The 21,523-nt window shown below is 33.3% G+C and overlaps 3 protein-coding genes across 14 annotated transcripts in view; 2 read left to right on the top strand and 1 right to left on the bottom strand.

Annotated features, from left to right (window-relative positions):
* The window catches only part of LOC122636583, a 16,016-nt gene extending 9,999 nt beyond the window's left edge, over positions 1-6,017 (bottom strand). Inside the window, exons 1-2 of one of the 2 annotated variants that reach the window (XM_043827956.1) lie at positions 5,435-6,017; positions 1,363-1,484 (exon numbers count right to left, since the gene is read on the bottom strand). In XM_043827956.1, the coding sequence (XP_043683891.1) occupies positions 1,363-1,484; positions 5,435-5,468 (156 nt within the window). In that variant the 5' untranslated portion in view covers positions 5,469-6,017. Of the gene's footprint in view, positions 1-1,332; positions 1,485-1,721; positions 2,473-5,434 lie in introns of those variants that run through there. The other variant, XR_006328983.1, reaches the window with a different exon arrangement.
* On the top strand, positions 2,512-15,075 carry LOC122636554 (ras GTPase-activating protein 3). 10 transcript variants are annotated; one of them, XM_043827903.1, is made up of 17 exons: positions 2,512-2,991; positions 7,413-7,718; positions 8,929-9,049; positions 9,189-9,458; positions 9,579-9,735; positions 9,857-10,044; positions 10,210-10,545; positions 10,619-10,820; positions 10,925-11,143; positions 11,237-11,361; positions 11,459-11,590; positions 11,694-11,735; positions 11,840-11,946; positions 12,030-12,273; positions 12,350-12,691; positions 12,799-13,014; positions 14,930-15,075. In XM_043827903.1, exons 1-17 carry the CDS (start codon positions 2,967-2,969, stop codon positions 14,967-14,969), a joined length of 3,072 nt encoding a protein of 1,023 aa, XP_043683838.1. In that variant the 5' UTR covers positions 2,512-2,966; the 3' UTR covers positions 14,970-15,075. The 10 variants fall into 10 exon arrangements, with proteins under 10 accessions (XP_043683838.1, XP_043683835.1, XP_043683832.1 ...); XM_043827900.1 differs by lacking the exon at positions 14,930-15,075 and adding an exon at positions 13,108-13,818; XM_043827897.1 differs by lacking the exon at positions 14,930-15,075 and having other exon boundaries at positions 12,799-13,818.
* A 2,734-nt stretch (positions 15,076-17,809) lies between these two features.
* LOC122636562 (helicase SWR1-like) overlaps positions 17,810-21,523 on the top strand; it is an 8,429-nt gene continuing 4,715 nt past the window's right edge. For both annotated transcript variants that reach the window (XR_006328980.1, XM_043827921.1), the window contains exons 1-6: positions 17,810-18,001; positions 19,564-19,761; positions 19,918-20,084; positions 20,451-20,514; positions 20,593-20,864; positions 21,292-21,376. Coding sequence is in view for 1 of the 2 variants with exons in the window: in XM_043827921.1 (XP_043683856.1) it covers positions 17,950-18,001; positions 19,564-19,761; positions 19,918-20,084; positions 20,451-20,514; positions 20,593-20,864; positions 21,292-21,376 (838 nt within the window). In the remaining variant the exon portion in view is untranslated. The remainder of the gene's footprint in view (positions 18,002-19,563; positions 19,762-19,917; positions 20,085-20,450; positions 20,515-20,592; positions 20,865-21,291; positions 21,377-21,523) is intronic.

Genomic DNA, 21,523 nt, shown 5'->3' with positions numbered 1-21,523 from the left:
TTAAAAAGATCACATTCTTGACTATCCTTTTTCTTTCGTACACACACACACACATACATACATATATATATATTACTATACGACATTGCGTATAAAAACATTAAAACATTTTTCAAGGACTAATTTACACGATACACTATTAGACACATAAATTAGCACTTTATCGAGCCCCGTTCGTATTTATGTACATCCATCCATACATACATACATACATACATACGTACGTATATACGTACGTATATAATACATTTATGTACTTAAGTAGTTATGTATATATGTATAAGATGTATGTATACATATAAGAGCCACTTATCTTCGATCCTTTCATAATGCGTCAGATAACGTCCGATAAGTCGCGTGCCTTAACGTATAAAAGAGTTTCGTTGTAAACCGATAAGAGACACCCATTCCTGTAATGTTTTACATTATCAATGAACAGGCACGTAAAAGGAACAGACCGCACGAGGAACGTGTATACAAACAATTATGATGCAATACGTGATTCTTTTCAATCGATGAAAGAACGAAATTATTCTACTTCTTTTTCTTCTTTTTCTTTTTTTCTTTCTTCTTCTTCTTCTTCCTTTCAGAATTTGCAAAAGTTTGCGGATTTTGACGAGACCTTTCTACCTACGCACCTTTTCTTTATTATTTTCTAAGACGATCGACTTTTTTGTATATATATTCTTTCTTTTCTTCTCCTTCTTTTCTTTCTTCTTTTAAATTCGAAACGAAATTCGAACGAACGCATAAAGAACGCATTATTCTTTATCGTGCGAAAGGAAGCGATAGGTTCGAGGATAAGATTCGAAGGATTTACCCAAGAATTTCATTTCCGGCGATAAAGAAGAGGGAATTTGTTGGACGGGAAGGGTGCTCGGTCATATACATATATGTATACATACAGTATAGGTGCATGTATAAAAGCATGCTACTCGCATAGGACGTCGATACTTTCGGATAACGTATCGTCAATGACGTCAAATATTTTTGACCATCTCTCCCTCCACCTACCATGAATCGTTTTAAATCCTCACACAGGAGAACCGGGCCCTCGTTTCCCTTGCGCGCAAAATAGCACCGTAAAATGGTTCTGTTGGTGTGCGCGATTACCGGCCATTACCGGCCATAATGATAGAACGTGCGTAAGCGCGTTGCAACGACGTTCGAGCTTTAACAGACGGCTCCTTTTGGAATGGACGAAAAAAAAAGAAAAGGAAAAGGCAAAAGAAAAAAAGAAACACGAAGAAAAAAGGCAAGAAAAAATTGAAAAGAAAGCAGTCAGTTGTATATATGCAACTAGATGTATGTATATGTGTGTACATATATATATATGTTGTATGTATGTATGTATGTACGTACGTACGATGGAACCATGTAATTTCCGTATTTTCGTTCGTCAAGAGAAGCCGACTTAATTACACGGTTAATCGTGCAATTTACCACCACCAACGACGATGCGTCGTCTTCGTTATTTGTTCTTCCTGCAAAAAAAAAAAATGAAAAAGAAAGAAAAAAGAAAAAGGAGCAAAAGAAAAAAGTCTAATTGCAAAGCAAATAGTACTACATACTCGGCTAGGCTAATCGCTCGGCCGTTAAAAGAAAATTCATTCGAGAAAAAAAGAGAAAAAGAAAAAAAAGAGAAGAGAAAAAGAAAAAGAAAAAGAAAAGAAAAGAAAAAAAATAGAATGGGATGGTCTTGATAACAGACATAAACTCACCTGACCTGATACTTATCGCTCTCACGATAAATGAATCGCATTATGCTTCGAGATATCGCTGCGATAAATCGACACGACTTACGTAATTTCATCGCGAGAGATCGTATCGTTTGATCGTAGTACGAGCGTGTGTTTACGCGAAGGCTCGATGACCTGCGTTGAAGATAATCGAGAGTAAGTTAATCGAACGAATTTCCAATGATTTCGATAATCCCTAGTTCTCGTTTAACCAAGCTAGCGCGAGGAGTTTTATTGCATACGGAAATGCAAAGAGAAGAAGGTTATGTGTTTATTATTATTATTGTTGTTGTCGTTATTATCATTATTAGTATTATTTATTAGACGTTTAACACGTCGTGCATCGATGCGTGGCGACAGAAAAAGAGAGGAGAGAGAGAGAGAGAGAGAGAAAGATTAAAAGAGAAAAAGAGAGACACGTAACATTTGGTACATCGCCATCGTCGAGTCGGATCCATCCGTTTCCTGCCATTCTAAAGAGTGAAATACATACTTCCTTACTATCATCGTCATCGTCTTCGACGTCGTCGTCATCCTTCCCGTGGCCCTCCTACGTAATGACTATGACTTTCCGCATATTCTTTTTTTTTTTTTTTTTTTTTTTTTTTGATTATCATTAATCCTAAACCGACGATGCATCTCGTGTAATTTTATTGTACAAACCGATAAGAAGAGGATTAAAGGAAAGGAAAAAGTGAAAGAAAGAGATACATCTAGTTCGAAAAAGAGGATGTAGAGATAAAGATATATATATATATATAAAGAGAGAAAGAGAAAGACAGAGACAGAGACAGAGGAAGGGAGAGAAAGGAGGGAAAGAACAGTAGCACGGTCTATTGGTCGAGAGAAAGAGAGAAACAAAGAAAAAGAGAGAGAGACAGTAAAGAGCCAATCGTCCTTGCACTTCGCGGCGGCCCTTCGCGAATTCGGGCCACGCTCGTGTACGTCACTGGGATTTCGTAGCGTCGAGACGCGTGGTAGTGGTAAACTAAATGGTGGGGGAAAGGCTGAAAAGAGGAGAAGTGTCGAGTAGTGGGGAGCTTGGACGGAGTGGTGGGGATAGTCGACTCACGGAGCTTGGTGAGGCAAGCAGCGCGGAGAGGTGAGGAGGGTAGCGGGGAGAGGAGAGGCGGAGAGGAAGCGGGCCATTGCGCCATCAGGAAGTGGCTCACCACTTACACGCGCGGAGTTAACCGGCGACACGCACGCTTGTGCGCGCGCGAGAGTATGTTCGAAAGAGAAAGAGAGAGAGAAGGAGAGGAGGGTATCCAGAGGCAGACGGACTTAACGCATCGAGGAGAGATAAGAAGAGAATATAGGCACCGTCTAAAGAGCGGTGGCGGCGCTCGAGCGAACGAATGGTAGTAGTGGTAGTGTGTGTAGTGTGTGTAGTGGTAGTGGTGTGGTGTAGTGGGGCTGGAGTGGGGAGAGAGTCGACTGAAACGATGGGAGGCTCGTCCGAGAGCGGTGGTTTAACCCTGCGTTGAGCGCGCGTGTGCGTAGCGTTCTCGCACGACATTCGGGACACCCGGTAGGTACGTGTCAAGCCCGTATACGTATGGCTCTAACCCACCGGCGTTCTCCTTTCTTTCCCCCACCCCTCTTCGTTTCTTTATTTTTTGACTTACTATGTCTTATTTACCTTTTTTCCCGCCTTCTTTTTTTTTTCATTTTCTTCATCCATTATCCCTTGCCTTCGAATATATTATACTTCTTTGTTCCCTCTCTCTCTCTCTCTCTCTCTTCCTTTCTCTCTGTTCGCTAATTAAAATTCTTCTTCTTTAAATACACATTGTGTATAAACTGTACGCATTACACATTATATATATATATATATATATATATATATATATATATATATCTGATGATGAAAAATTAATTTCATATCGTGCGATATAATACGTCCATCATTCGCACGTTAAACGCACGTTAGAACTTATGTTCTCCCTTATCCATCTTGAAGATCGACTTATAATTATGTTCCGCGGTCTTTGAATTCAGAACGAGAAATTCAGATTTGCGCGATTGTATTTTAGTACGTCGTTTAGTTCCCGCGGTTTAGTTTCCCGCTTTCTTCCGTCGACTTTGGCTTGGATCCTCGTCCTCGTCTGTAACAGATACCATTGTTTCCCTTCTAACGTCATTTTCTTTCTTATAATACCGAGCCATGAGTTAAATGCGCAAAATACGCTTGTACACATATATACATACATATGTACATACATATATAATAATCCCTGCAGTATCGCTTAACGCTCTTGAAGAATTAGATAATTCTAAAATATATGTCTATATTATATATATATGTATATGTACACTTGTCATTATGTAGAAACAATAACTCGTGCCATCCGTAAAAATTACTACTCACATCTCGCTGAATTAGGTTACCTCGCCCCTTGGTAGGTAGTAGGCGTGTATTTCTCAATTCGGGGTTGAGTTAATCACCGACAGAGGCACATCCCTAATTATCACGGATCGAGTTTAACGATACTCCAAGAGATCTTACCATTCGTCACTGCCAACTTTTTTTGGAAAATACGAATGATTTCCAAAAAAAAAAAAAAAAAAAAAAACTAATAACGAATTCCGAAATAATCTCTCCTGTTAGAAAATCGACGAAGATTTTTCTCGTAAAAATTGAACCATTTCCTTTCCGGACTTCTTTGTGTAATTAAAAAAAATGATGCGACGTGTATTAAAATTTGTCGTCGAAAATTGACGTGAACGGAGATTGATTATTACAAAATCATTTTTCTAATCATTATACGAAAATTCCATTCATATCGTTGCCTTTCTAACATACCTTTCGTTCGTCGAAACTTTGATTTATACTGGCCTACAATTATAAATGAAAGAAAAAAAAAAAAAGGAATCTTTTATATTAAGAGTAATAGAAAGAAAAAATATATTAAGGAAACTTTACATGATACGATGTGTCAAATATTTTAAGAGAATACGAAATAAAACACCCGACTTCCGTTAGAACCGGAAGTTTAATGATTTTATATTTGTCCTTGTGGAATATCTTATATTATTTTCATTAATTAGATATTCTAATCGATTATCTTTAAAAAATTATTAAACAATTATAAGTTCAAACTTAATAATCAACGATATACACACACACATATATATATACGTATACTTTTTCTTTGTATAATCAATCGCGAGTTATCGATAAAACGAAATCTTTCGAATGAAAGTAACAAATCGTGCATTCAGTGTATCGAAAGAATCAGACGATGATGAACGAAATAGTTTTTCCATTGATCGATCGATCGATCGATTGATCGGCTTCTCGTCTTATCGTCGACGAAGGTGACTATTTTATCTATGCCTTCTGCAGCAAAAGCAATATCAATGTCGGTCAGTCATGAATAAAAAAATATACATATATACATACATACATATATACATATGCGTGTATTACGTTAACCTTAAGTATCAATGAAATATATAGAGAGTGTCTTATCGTTACGAGAGCTGGGTCCTCGCCGGTATCTATCTACCAGTCAATAAAGAGCCTTAATCGCGACTATACAGAGATGAGAGAGAGAAAGAGAGAGAACAACGAAGGAATTTCTTTCTCCGGTTCCGTCTATTACGTCGCTTTAAAAAAAGGCACACGATGCTCACGAGCGAAGGAACAAGTTAGAGCAAGTAGTAGGTACACTTATACAAACGTAGCTTACCACGTACGTATACACACAAACACACACACCACATATACGTATGGTCAGGTCTCTTTTAAATCGCGAACGAATCGCAACTAAGTGAGTGAGTGCTAACTAAAGTGCTATGATAAATAGTGTACTAAGATACAATAAATCGTCGCGATTCACTCATAAATTATATCAAGTAACTAATAAATCACATGACGCATACCGACTGAGAGATCGGACTCGCTCGTTAATTTCAAATCTTGTGGATAACGTTATTTCGTGTGTGTGTGTCGTATGCGGGTATATATGTATGTGTGTGTGTGTGTGTGTGTGTCTGGAATAATTATAATCTTAAATAAAATGAATATTTTTTTCTTACGAAATCCCCGAGGAGCTCTTACCCCGGGAGCAACCCCGTTCTTCACCTTGATTTCGTTCTTGACCCGTAACAATTATCAGAGAACGGAAATACGATACATATTTCATGTGCCGTGACGCGTCAAGGAACATAAGAAGAAAAAGAAGAAGAATAAAAAAAAAAAGAAAGAAAAAAGTAGAAAAAGAATAAGAAGGTATAAAAAAAATTCTTTCATATAACAAAATTCTTTAATAATCGTTACCACACAGGACGCAGTAAGCAACTAAATTACTAACTAACTAAGTAAGTAAGTAAGTAAGTAAGTAAGTAACTAAGTACGTTCGTAGCGCCGAAGCGTTAAAAAGGGCTGGGGGAAAAAAGAAGACATTCTCTCACGCTCGGGACGACGTAACGAATGGTACGTCGTTGCACAAAAAGGTACGTAGGAAGTAAGAGGCGGCGTAAAAAAGAGGTATAGAAGGGGAAAGAGAAAGAGAGAGGGAGAGAGAGTGAGAGAGAAAGATAGAGAAAGATAGATAGAGAAGAGAGAAAGAGAGAAAGAAACTAGGAGGAGGGGCACCGTGGTGCCCGGCGTGGGGCGCCACTTGCAAACGATACGCTCCTGATTAGAACCCATTCACAGAATGAACGAACCGCTTGCGTTCCGTTCGTGTAGTCACTCAGTAGTGTCATGGAGGTAACATGGCCGAGGAGACGCGCCTAGTTCGCGTTGAAGAGAGGCTAAGGATTAAAATCGGTACGAGGATAAGTTCGTAGCGTGTTGTCTGTTAAATCGTATAGACGACATTATTCGTTTGGTCGGTACGCCTTGAATATCGTCGAAAAATCTTATTACTCGCGAGTCGTGTTCCGTGGTACGAAGGAAGAGAGAAACAGAGAGTGGGTGAGCGAGCGAGCGAGCGAACGAACGAACGAACGAACGAACGAACGAGCGAACGAGCGAACGAGCGAACGAAAGAACGAACGAACGAACGAACGAGCGAGCGAGCGAGCGAGCGAGAGAAAGAGAAAGAGAAAAAGAAAAAGAAAAAGGAGCGAGAACGAGAGTGAGTGAGTGAGTGAGTGAGTGAGTGAGTGAACGAACGAATAAGTGGTGAGTGAGTAGAGAAAAACGAGAGAAAGAGAAAGAAAGAGATAAAGTGTGTGTGTGTGTGTGTGTGTGAAAGAGAGAGAAAGAAAAGTTTCTCAGAGTTCGAATTTCTTCCATCTACTTCTCTTCGTCTCTCTGTAGTCGTCGGGATGTCACCTAATTTCGACTTACACGGATCCATTCGCTCGCGTCGAGCATTTCTTTTTTCTTCTCTCTCTCTCTCTCTCTCTCTCCCTCTCCCTCTGTCTCTCTTTTTTCGAGGAAGAAAAAAAGAAAGAATAGAATGAAAAGAGGATGAACAATTCTCGTTCGTTCGTTTCCTGATTATCGTCATCATCGTGATCGTCATTATCATCATCATCGTCGTAATCATAATCATCATCATCATCCTCATCATCATCATCATCAAGTCGTGTCCGACGACAGACAGAGAGATGTGTGTTTGTTTTATCGGAAGAGACACGCGCGAGGACTGAGGATCGGTTGTTAGAGAGAGAGAGAGAGTGAGAGAGACACAGAAAAAAGAGAAAGAAAAAGAAAGAGAGAGAGAGAGAGAGAGAGAAAGAGAGGAGAGGACAACGGTTACGGGACGGACACGGTGTTTCCGTCTCCCTGTAACGCGACGAACGAACGAACGAACGAACGAACGAACCCTTTCCTTGAAATTTCCAATCAGCCTATGTTATACGCTTACATTCTCAACTCCCACGCGTCTACGGTGCCCCTACGGTGGTGCCGCGAGGCGTGCGCGCGAGAGTGCCTTTGTGGCAAATGTGCGTGTTTAGGGAGGCAGAAGGGGAGCGTGGGAGGGGAAGGAGGGGATGAGGAGGTTCCTCTTTCTTCGTGTGCGTTCGTACGCGCGTTTTTATCTGTCTCCTTTCCTCTTTCTCCTCCTCCTCCTCCTTCTCCTCTTCACTGTGCTTGTTTGATACTCTTTGTGTGCGTGTGTGTGTGGTGTGGTGTGTGTTCTAGCGCGCCCAGTGTACCTGTCGCATATACGTGTGTATTATACATATGTATATGTTATATATATATATATCTATCTCTTTCTTTCTGTATACGTTCAGCATGTCGCGTGTGTCTCTCTGTTTCTCTATCTCTTTTTTTGCATCTCTCTTTCTCTGTCATACACTCACTCTCTCTCTCTCTCTCTCTTTTGCGCTCCCTCTCGATCGCAGGAAACGAAATCGTGGCCGCCGAAGCGCGTATACATACGCGATAAAATTCCTCCGCGTGCAAACCGCGCGGTCTACCAAGCCTCTTTACCCCTCTTTGCGCTCGGTTTTCTTCGAAAGATTTGAAGAAGAAAGGAGACAGGACGTCCGTTCGAAAGATGATTCGATCGAAAATAGAAAGGAAGTTTGGATCGATCGTCGTTGGATATCGACGCGTGTACTCGTTTAATTTGATTATTATTATTATTATTTTCTTTCTTAGTTCTCTTTTTTATTTTATTTTATTTTTTTTTACTTTACTTTATATGTATATGTATGTATATTTCTATCTTTTCTCTTTTGCCTAGTCAAAGTCGATTGCCGAAAGTATAAGTCATTGTCATTGTGCGAAAGATTTGTTATACTTACGAATACACTTTCGCTTAGAACGCGAAGAAAGCACGAGATCGTTCTACTTCTTATCCTTGTTTTTCTTGTTCTTGTTCTTGTTCTTGCTCTTCTTCTTCTTCTCGATAATTTCACTTAACTCGTCTTTTAGATATATATATATATATATATATATTTTTCTTTTATTGTCAATGGTCGTAATCCGACCACACAACGATTCAACGTTCATGTTTCCATTGTTTTCGTTTCATCTTCGATTTCACTGATTTTAACGCGTCATAAAATAATAATAGACCTGTCTTCGTTCTTAGAATGACTGACAATGAGTGTACGCGTGTGTTGACAATCGAATGATTTGCGTTTTGCGAGAGTGTGAGAAATTACAGTTCCATCGTTGGTGTAGTGACGTAATTGTGATCGAAGGATCGAGGCTTATTTAAATAATGTTGTGTAGAAGAATGTGTTAATGCAGCGATATGATTGTTGTTTATAGGTGAAGCAAAAAATCTACAAAGTAGAAGTCATGGGTCCCCAGGTACCAGAGATGTATACTGCGCTCTGTCACTTGACCAGGAAGAGATATTCAGAACGACAACTATGGAGAGGACACTTAAGTAAGTATATTTTTATTATCATTGAATATTTTCTTTTTTTTTTTTTATTACTTACACATCTTGTCATAGATTTGAATGAACTTTTTTTAATCGCCGTTAAGCTTCCATCAACCCAATTACAACGTTTCATTTTATGCAGTCCTTTCTTCGGGGAGGAGTTTCAGTTCGAGGTACCCCGCAAATTTCGATACCTTGGTATTTACGTCTATGATAGAGATAGGCACTTAAAACAAGACAAAATTCTGGGAAAAGTAGCAATAAAGAGAGAAGATTTAGCGACATATCATAATAAAGAACATTGGTTTCCATTAAAACCAGTTGATGCCGATTCTGAGGTACAAGGCAAAGCTCATTTAGAACTTGCTTTGCAGCCTCAAGTTGGACATGTTCAACCAAAACTTACAGTCAGGTAAGTCACGATATTCTTGAGTCGTGATATTATCCATACAGATTTTTTGATGAGACAACGATCAGATATGTCTATTTAAAAAAAGTTGATTCGTTATTATATTTAATTACACTGTTACAGAGTAATAGAATGTAGTGAATTAACTATTAAAAATGGTGGCTGTGATCCTTTTGCGACTGTTACGGTCATCTACAGTAATGGTAAACAAATATCAAAGCGCACAAAAGTTAAGAAAAAAACAGTATCTCCTTATTTTAACGAGACGTTTGTTTTTGAGGTATGTATATTTTTTATATAGATATCTCGAGTGATATTTCTACATTATTCATTTCAATAAATAAATAAGTATTTCTTTATATTTTTTTATATATACACATATATATCTTCTATTTTCACAGCCAGAGTTAATGGAATATAAAGACAAAGATGTATCTCATTATTCTATTGATGGAGGAGAAGTCGGTGAAGTTGTAGTTGGCTTATGGCATGCGTCTCCTGGTATGGGAGAACAACCTGCTTTTCTAGGAGAAGTTCGTGTTACATTAAGAGGACTTCAGAAGCAACCAACTAGTACAACAACTGCGTGGTACATTTTGTTATATCTATACTCTTCTATTTAATTTGTGACATCACATTAAATATTTAAAATGAAATGGTGTAAGGAGCAGTCTTCTTTCTTCTGCTTTTGGCAGATTTATTATCTTTATTATCTTATATTACGTTCTTTTTAATTTGACTTTTTCTTTCTTAGGTATTTTCTTCAACCAAGAGCAGCAAAACATAGACCAAATAAAATTTCGAGTAATTCAACACCACCTGGTACCCTTCCAGGCTTAGGGTCTTTGCGTTTAAAAATTCATTATACAGCTGATCACGTTTTCCCTTCTGGAATGTATGAGAGATTGAGAACTTTATTATTACAAAGTGTTAACGTTCAACCAATAACATCATCTGCTGTATATATTTTGGGTGAAATCGTGGCTTCCAAAATGGAAGCTGCACAACCACTGGTTAGAGTGTTAGTACATCACGGACAATTAGTTTCTGTGATGCGAGCACTTGCAAGTCACGAAATTTCTAAACTAACGTAAGTTTCCCTTTCAAATATGTATGTCGCGTATCAAATTATGCAATGCAGAAATTATCATTTCATTTTACAGTGATCCAACAACTATTTTCCGCGGTAATACATTAGTCAGTAAAATGATGGATGAAGGCATGAGATTAGCAGGTCTTCATTATTTACATAGTACATTAAGACCAGCAATGGAACAGGTCTTTTTAGAAAGGAAACCTTGCGAAATAGATCCTACAAGGGTAAAGGATGCAAATACGATACAAACAAATTTATCAAATCTAAAGGTAAGAGGAGTTTAATATATAAATTATTTGATTGAAATAAAACCCGATATTTTATACTTAAGTAATGAATTTTAATTCTTTTTTTCTTTTTTCTTTTTTTACAGGAATATGTAGAAAGAGTATTCACAGCTATAACAACATCTGGAGTAAGATGTCCGCCATTAATGTGTGAAATGTTCTGGTGTTTACGAGAACTCGCTGCAACTCATTTTCCAAAGAATAAAGAAGTACGTTACTCCGTGATAAGCGGTTTTATTTTCCTCAGATTTTTCGCACCTGCAATATTGGGACCAAGATTATTTGACATCACTACCGAACAAATTGTAAGTAACTAACCACTGTATGCTTCAAATTTAAAATAAAAAATTTCAATCTATATGGATTCTTATCTCTAGACTTATGAATTTGTATTACAGGATTCTCAAACAAACAGAACGTTAACACTAATATCTAAAACAATTCAAAGTCTGGGTAATTTAGTGAGTTGCAGAGGAGGAGCTGGTAGCGTTTGTAAAGAGGAATATATGGAATGTGTATATAGGTATGTAATTAAGGATACATATATGTTAAAGAAATGCATAATAATCTTTAGAGAATGAATCATATTTTCCTGTATAATTGCTAGTTTATTTTTCCAGAGAATTTTATACAGAAAGACATATCCAAGCTGTTAAACAATTTTTGGAACTTATATCGACTAGTAGCAGTAGCGGTGCTACGAAACAACGACCTACGATGTTGCAAGAACAGCCAGTGGTGTTAAAAGAAGGGTAAGTTAAACGTGTACTCATTAAAATTGATCTTTCGTAGTAACAAAAAAGTTTTACAAGATTATATTTTATATAATTGAAGTTACCTTTATGTTTCTAATAGAATATATTTCCTTTTTGTGCATACTGTCGATTGTACTAAGAGGTTTGTATTGTAAAAAAGAAAAAAAAAAGAAAAAGAAAACTATTGTCTATAACGAGTTTTGTAATTGGCGAGTCATATAGTTATTACGTTTTTTCTTCTTACAGAATAATGATCAAAAGGGCTCAAGGTAGAAAAAGATTTGGAAGAAAAAATTTTAAACAAAGGTACTTCAGATTAACTACACAAGATTTAACTTACTCGAAAACAAAAGGTAAGGGAAAATGTCGACATCATTATATATTATCAATAAAAAGTTATTAAGTACTTGAATCAGTTTTTATATTTATTTTATAGGTAAAGAACCTTTATGTAAAATTCCATTGGAGGAAATACTCGCGGTTGAAAGGTTACATGAAGATTCTTTCAAGATGAAAAATATGTTTCAAATAGTACAACCACAAAGAGCATTGTATGTTCAAGCTGGTAATTGCGTGGAAGAAAAAGAATGGATCGACATACTTACAAAGATATGTCATACGAATAGTAATCGATTAGAAAAATATCATCCTAGCGCGTATATCAATGGTCATTGGCTTTGGTAAGTAAGATGTGTAAAGAAATATTTTTTTCTATATGACTTATGGTATTTATTATTTTTATATGGTATTTCGTAGTTGTCGTGCAGCATCCGAAGTAGCTCCAGGATGCAGCGAGGTGTCTCCAGGTATAGAAGCTGGTTTACGCATGGTTCTAGATCCCGATCGAGATTTACAAAGGATACATTCTTTGATTTTCACCAATATGCCTCGCCTTGAAACATTAATGAGTGCATGTGAGTGTCAGGCAGTGTATGGGGCAAGTGATATGTGTGTGATACCAGGTGGTGGGTCTCTTATTGAAGACGTCCCATCTTGTTTTAAAACTTTAACTGCGTTGAGAGAAGCTGCATATGCTTTGCAGCACGAACATAGAGCTTACTTTAGAAGACTAGCACGTGATACCAAGTATGGAAGCAAGTAAGTAAAAGTTGTATGTATTATTAACGAATGCCGTAGGAAATTATAATATTATCAATATTTGTTTCTAAAACTTTTTATAATGGAAATTATTTGTTCCGTTTTAGGCAAGCACCTATCGGTGACGACAATTACCTCCATTTAGCTGCCAGAGCTGGTTTTGATAGTCAGCTAACAAAACGTGCTTATGAAACAGATAGCTTAAATCAGCGTTGTACAGATGCAGACCATTGTTATGATATTGGATTTTCTAGACGAATAGAAGATCGAAGATACGACGATACACTCAGGAAATGTCTAGATTCTGACTCCATCAATCGTAGGTATGAGAATGAAAGTAATTTGTTAAGACGCTATGACAGTAGTACTGATACTATTAAAAGTATACAAAATGATCTCAAAAAATTTGATCATAGTTTAAACAATACGTTAAGATCTGAAAAATCTGAAAGAAACGGAAATGAAAATGTGGAAAATCGCAAAAGACTTGATAGCTCCACTTTGTTGGCAACAGATGGAATTAATCTATCTGGTACACTGTCAAGAAAGTTAAATAATTATGATAATACTAGAAAACTGGATGAATGTACATTGACAAGAAGAATAAGAGATGACATAAATGACATATCCTGTACTGCTATGAGTGAACGTGGCAATCATTAATTTATCTGTAATATAAAGAATACACGCTCTACGTTCCTAGGACACATTTTAGAGGAAACTTTGTCCGTGCATTCGCATTAGTTATATTTCAAGAAGAGATGGCACTCAAATTCAATTCTGACTATACAAGGCTATATATATTTTTTTACTACTCGTACAGATATATATATGTATGTACATATATATGTATTAATATGTAATACTGCTTTCGCTTACATATTGTTGACTCTTGTGCAATAGGGTCATCTCTTTTTTTTTTTTTTATTTGTACACGCGATTTCGATATTTTTTGAATTATGTAAGTTCTGATTGTCTTATGCGCACAAAACCTTTGAAGCTATAAGATCAAAAGACTTCAAGAAGCCATTTTTATGCACTTGGTTTCTTATAATGCTGTGGAAAACTAAACATCTCGTCACACGACAAAAATTTCTATTATTTATTTATTTATTTTCACGTCATTTTAAAAAAGCTGGTAATGTATGTGCATTAAATATGATGCAATAACACAATGTGTTATCGATTGCATAAGCTATAATCTCATAGACTGGGGATATTTAATCATCACCAGTTTTAACTGATAAATATGTAGGGAACATAATAGCTATTTCTAATTATGGAAATATTACTTTAGGTAAATATATTTAATATCATTGTTTTTCATTCATAATTCCGTCAATTTATAACTGAGATATATCTCTAAAAAGAATAATTGAAATATTAGATATTTGTCATACAGTTTAGTAAATACATATAAATTCATATGAGACATGCCAAAACTATGGTATGTCTGTATTGTAATAGATGTCAATTCAATTTCATGAAGTAATTAAATTAAATAAATTTGAACTATATACAAAAAGTTGAACAAAATTAAAGCTTGTTATTCCAAAGAGGCCTGAGTGCTAAACAGTTCTAAATTAAATGTTTGCAATCACTATTAGCAGCATTATGAAATGTTGTTATGTGCTTGATATGTAAAATTATTTCTACCATATCATATCATTATTTTTATTATTATTAATGTTATTACTATTATTATTATAATGATAATGATGATGATTTATTATTATTATTACTATTACTACTACTACTACTACTACTACTATTATTATTATTATTATTATTATTATTATTATTATTATTATTATTATTATTATTATCGTTATCATTATCATAACTATCAAAACATATTGGTAGTAAAGTTCAAAAACTATGATCGCACACAAGCATTGAAAACGAATGACAAATCGATGCCTTTGTTTTTTGTTGTTTTTCTTTATAAATCATTTTGACACTTAAACACTCATATGTTATTTTCAAATCTAAAATAATTTTCTATTGCATTTATTTAAAAGATATTAATGATAATCATGTTAATCTTATAAGCTGATGCTTGTCAATTAAATACAAACAATCCTGTTTTTTTAGATTAAACGAAGGATTATAATTTGTGAATAAATCATTCTAATAATCTAACAATTCCATATAATTCAGGAAAATGGATATATAAAGATAAGACACTTAGAAGTTTTCTGTATATTTTTTAATAACAAATTCAAATTTTCTCATTAGGTTTAAAGCTTGGAAGAGATCAAGAAAAACAAATATTTAAGAGCACATCTGATCTGCAATTTACGAGAAAAAATGTGTCTATACTGTATAAAAAAAAGATCTTACAATTTTACAAATGAGACTGTTATCTTTTTTCATCACAATAATATTCTGGCTTTATATATATATATATATATTTGATATATATACACATAAAATGTTTTAATATTTGATTATATATATATCATAATAGAAATTATTATTCAATATATATATATATATATATATATATATATATATATATATATATATGTATATGTATATATATCCTGTGATAGTTTATATAACCAGCATTCATTATGATGTATAGATATTCTAATCAAATGTATTATTCATATTATTTTTTAACTAAATAACTGTTAAGACAATTGGCATTTACTAAGAATCAATTTTATTTTGTGAAACTAATCTTGTGTGTGCATGTTGTGTTTGCACAAACAGAGTAGAAACTAACTTATGTCATTCTTCATTCAGTTAATTTTTTGTTTGTAATTTACATGGAAAAATATATTCTTCGATAAATTTAGGACACGTTTAATATCAGAAATACGATGTTTTTGAATATATTTAGAATAATATTAATACTATTAAGATTGCCACACATGGTATATATGCAATGAAAAATTATAAAATATACATATATAAAATTTGTCAATTAGCAGCAGATATAGATTTTTCAAGATATGACTTGTGAAACTAAAATAATAGAGAAGTTTTTTCTCTTAATTGGCGATGTATATTTATCTATTTAAATTATTGAATCTAATATTACATTGATCTGGGAAAATCATGTGCATTTTGGATTTCTTAAAAAATGCATAGAAAACTTGCAAATAGATATACTAGTATGTGATTTCAATGCTTTTGCTGGTCATTTCATTGGTATTCGCATAAAACACTTTTCTTTGATCGATTTTTTATTGCGTCAAAATTTACTTTGGATAATCATTGTATACTTTGAAAATCTCATCTGCATTAAACAAAATTGTGTACTTTTCCTTTGCAATCATAAGCTATATTATTATGAATATATAAAAAAAAAAATCCCTCCAAAATCTGATAGACAAGAATAGAAGGAATTAAAAATAAAGTCATAAATAAAAAAGGGCAGTTGTTAAAAGAATGTATAGTAATTGTTATGGCCTATTAATTATTGCAGATATTATGTAGTTTAAAAATTCTAGTTTATTTTTATGATGTACAGTGTACAGAACTCTTTATTTCCATGTTTTAGAGAATGTGACTTTATTAAAATTCGTTTATCGTCTAGATTTATGATCTAAGATAATGTTAGCAAGTATTTATAGATTAATCAAAGTGTTTATATATATATATATATATATATATATATATATATATATTGGACAAAAATGTTATTTAATTATTTCAACTACAATTTATATTCAATGTAGTTTGAGAAAACTTGACATATCCATACAAGGCCTTCAAGTGCATAGGTTTATAATAGAATTTGGCTTATTGTCCAATAAAGATAATCGACATTAACAATGTATAAATAAATAAGTAAATTATAATAGAGGAATTAGATAAGTATCACGTAAAGTTTGCTGCAAAATAATAAGTTCATACAGAGGATTGAATCTTCCTCTCTTTATACTTTCATGAACTGTGAACTGCAAGAATCCTCTGAATAAAAAGTGATCAAATGAATAGTTATTTTAAAATGAATAATTCAAAATCTCTCTGTGTATTTTTGAAAATAATATAAGTTTTCATTATATAATAGCCAATCGTAATTTTTACGAGTTCTTGTATCTTACATATAAGAAATTTTTTTAACGATTTGATTTTATATATATATATATATATATATATATATATATATATATGTATATTTTTTTTTGCAACAATATTACGACAACGATTATCTTGTATTGCATTTTGAATAACAAAAATTAATTTAAATTTATTGTTAATCCATACTAATGAACTATGAGAAAATTTCTTAAATTCATAAATACATTTTTTTTTTGTAATTTTTGTAAATGGCAAAGAAAATATATTTATTCGTAAAGATTTTCTTTGCCATATGAAGAAAGTAACGTTGCACAATGATCAATTGATAAACGATAATAATGGGATTTATTAAGAGGATATTATGTGACTGCATTGAATATATATGTTATGTATATACGTATATATGTATAGACGTGTAGATATATCTATATATGTGTATATGTATATGCATACATACATATATTGTATATTATATATTTTCGAGTTTTCGATGCAGATAAACATGGTAATTCTACTTATCAGCGGTATTATTTATATTAATTTTATTGTATTAGTAATTTAATAACACTTTTGTATACTCTTTCGTTGTGTTCACCAAGTAACTATTGTTATCTTGCAGAAGTTCTTAGCATAGACTGTGCCTTACATTTCTCGAGGACCGAAAAATACGTTTCTTAAATCTACAGAGGATTATATTTCACAAATTATTTATTGAAATCGAGGATTGTGGGTGTGCTCTGTAATATACACCTTCTGTGTATTTTAAATATTGTACATATGTTTACTGCAATAAAAAATATGTCCTCTGTGAAATTATTCTTTTCATTCCTTTCCTTTTTTTATCTCGTACATATTTCCTCTCCAAGAGAAATAATCTTTCTATTATTGACTAATCAATATGAATCATGATACATTATACAGTAACAATAAAATAACAACAAGTAATTATTGCGTGTATGATCGAAAAAAATGAAAACCGCGCGAAAATTCAACCGTTCAAAATTCGCTCCAAAATCGATATTGAAGTAGCCATTCGATATAGTGACATCGATTCGATTCGTTAGGAATAGTGGATTTCTTATTTTGGCAGAACTGCATTACTGGTGAATATGTTCTCCTAAATCGAATATAAGTGAAGTGGTGTCGCGAGTGTTCGACATTCAAATAATTTTAAATTTCGATCATTTATTATAACGGAACGTGAAAGGGCTTCAAATAAAAGAATGTCGGGTGATGTACAACCAAGAAAACGAAAGGATAGGAGACGCAAAAAAGGTAAAATATTATGTTCGAATTAGATTTGTCAGACTTTCGTAACTTCGGGTACTTATGATGATAGATTATTTTTAGCACAACGCGCTAGCTTTTTTATTTTTGTCTTGGAAAATGCGCGTTTGCTGTTTAACGCGCGCCTTTGTTTTTTTTTTCTTTTTTTTTTTTTTTTTTTTTTTTTTTTCGAAGAATACAATCGATCGAAAAGTATTTTTTATTGAAAACCATACTTCCTTTTTTCTTTTCACGCATTTGATTAAAGGATCGATAAAATAATATGGCCAGTGGTTAATCCAAATTTTCTAGCTAACGACATTAGCACATGATCTATAAACGTATAAGAAAAAGATTATTTCTTTTATGAATATTTTTCTTCTGTTCATTTTCTTTTCTAAACGCTTCCTTTTCATTTAGCTTTCGTAAATTTTGATCTAAATTCATCTGCCTTGACGTCTTATCATTTTATGTTATATTATAAACGATCAAGTTTTACGATATATTTCGATATTTGCGATTCTTACGAATAAATTATCAAAATATTACTAATTATACGGAACATTTGGATTATTATGACGTAGACACGATTTGATTATATTTGTGTGTTTGTGTATATAACAAAATAATTTATTTTTTATAATAAAATGGTATTCAATGAAAAGTGCATTTCAATTTTTCATTATTTCACTACATTTCACAGATTAAACAAATAAAAAAATGTGTCTATTGAATTCACACACACGTATATATATATATATACACACACACACACATATTTTCTCACACACATACACACACATATATATACATATTTTTAGTATGAGCGTATAAAAGTTATATAATATAAAATGTTATATATCTGCAAGATCAAATTAATAAAATTACGTGATTACATTGTATTATAAATATAGTAAATTGAATAATTTTGAATATTGTTTATATCGCGAAATGAACAAGTGAATTGTTCTTTCTTCGTATATTTCTTTTTCGTATTAGGTACGAATTTCGAATCTTTTATTTGACGAGAGTATTGTGAAGTTTAACGCAAAATCTGTATTTATATGAAATTTACATAAATCCAGGCAGGTTTGGCAATGTCACCTAAGTTAGAAAATGTTGGTTTTAGATACCCTGCCAGCTTGGCTTTTGGCTTTCAAAAATAGATTAACCTGTATTATCCAATCCAAAAGCATTTCTCGTTAAATTATTTATCATTTTCAAGTTTTTTTTTTTCCCATTTTTTTCCCGTTAACGAATAATAAATATTTATATAAAAAATATATTTTTCGTCATTGATATTCAGTCAATTCGATACATATATAACTAATATAATAACAAAATATTTAAAAAGAAGAAAAAAAATATATATATATGTATGTATAAATCATGTACATACATTTAATTACATTAAATACATTAATAAAATATATAAAAAATATATGTATATATATATATACACAAATAAAAAACGTGTACATATAATTTACACATTTACATATTTAAAAATATAAAGATCCTCTCGTAATATACATTAATGGGATCATTTCTTTTATTATTTATTTATATAGAAGAAGAAGAGTCTGGTACACCTCCACCAACGTTGACAAGTCCAACCGAAAGTGTAGCAGATAATGTTTCTTTACACATTTACAAGGAAAGTAGTACGGGTGGTCATTGGTGTGCACGAATTATATTTTTCATATTATTGGCCGTACTCGTCGCTTTAACTGGCATAATTATTTTTGAGCATAGGGGAGCTACGGATGGTAAGTTATATATACATATCTATGTATATGTGTATGTATATATTCAACAAAATAATAAATTATAACATGGTTAAATAATTTTTACATTAATCGTATACAAAAAAAAAAAAAAAACTGATTGATTGACATGTCTAATAAAATTTAATAACATTTTAGTGGATACGCCAATAACAGAATCACGATGGGCTAATATATTTGATGGATGGGTAGATGATACTCTTCCAAGTCATGGAGATGAATCTTATGATGAAAAAGAAGTAAAAGGTAGTCACGAAGAAGAAGAGGAAGAAGGGAAGGAAGGAGAAGAAGAGGAAGAGGAAGAAGAGGAAGAGGAGGAGGAAGAAGAAGAAGAAGAAGAAGAAGAAGAAACGGAAGAAGAGGAAGAAGAGGAAGAAGAAGAAGAAGAGACGGAAAGAGAGAAAGAAGAAGAAGAAGAAGAAGAAGAAACAGCTGATGTAACGACAAAATCAGCTGAAGACAAAATAGAAGAAAAAGGAGGAGCGGAAAAAGAAGATGAAAATGAAGGGGAGGAAGGAGTAGAAAATGAAGATGAAAACGAAGATAAAGACGAAGGTTTAGGTAGCGAAGAAGAGTATGAAGAAGTAGATGAACGTGACAGTAAAGAAGATGAGGAACGGGAAGAAGAAGAAGAAGAAGAAGAAGATGATGATGATGATGATGATGATGATGATGATGATGATGATGATGGTGGTGTTAAAGGAACGACGACTTCAAAGGAAGAAGCAGACGAAGGTAATATTATCATTTAAAATTCTACATTGAAATATATCTAAAAGGAAATAATAAATAAGTCGTCTAAATATATTGAAGATGAGGGTATAGATCCTGGAGAATCTGATATAGAAGATGACGACGATTTAAATCGGCAAAACTTAGATGACATCGATGTGTTAGAAGAAGTGGACAATAAAAGTGATGAAGACGATGATGAGGTTGAGAGAAATATTTTAAAAAAAGGTGACGCGAATAATTATTACGTTGCTGATGCTTCTGAGGAACAAGAGGACGAGGTGTTCGAAGAATTTGTAAAGATACCAGGTGTCTTAGAAATGGATGATTACAGTGCTGAGCCTTTGGAAGAGGTATATACAAACATATATATTTTTATATAGATCTATATATATCTATATACACATGCAATGCATTCCTTTTTTTTCTTCTTTTTCTTCTTCTTCTTCTTCTTCTTTTTCTTCTTTTGATTGTTGTAGTTTACTTTGCATGCATCTATATGTCTTGCCTGTCGTTATGAAAAAGATATGTTGGTATATATATATATATATATATATTTTTTCTTTTTTATCTCGCACACACACACGCACACGCACGCACGTATACATAAATACTGACATACATACGTATAACAATGTAAAAAAATATACGAAAAAGATGAGGAACATTTGAACGTGGGACACGTGCGTTTCTAACGAAATATTTATAATGTTCTCGTTGTTATATTTCACATTATTAAAAGATTGAAGTCTTCAGTATCGAATATCTTAACGCTACTAGGTAGAGGATGGAGAACCTGAAGAAGATGTGAATGATATAGACATTGAGCCAGATGTGGAAGAAATAGAAGAAGAATCAACGAGTGGTAAGTTTCTTCCAGTTTGGCTATTGAATTGTTTGGAGAATAAATTATTTAAATAGTAAAGGCCATATATCAGGAATCCTCCATGCTCTTATCTTAAAATTGTAAAAAAATATTCAATAGTGTAAAGTTCAATTTATAAGAAAAAAA

The sequence above is a fragment of the Vespula pensylvanica genome, chromosome 22 (genome assembly GCF_014466175.1).
Source record: "Vespula pensylvanica isolate Volc-1 chromosome 22, ASM1446617v1, whole genome shotgun sequence".
Classification (NCBI taxonomy): Eukaryota; Metazoa; Arthropoda; class Insecta; order Hymenoptera; family Vespidae; genus Vespula; species Vespula pensylvanica.
This window is presented reverse-complemented; position numbering and strand designations above follow the sequence as displayed.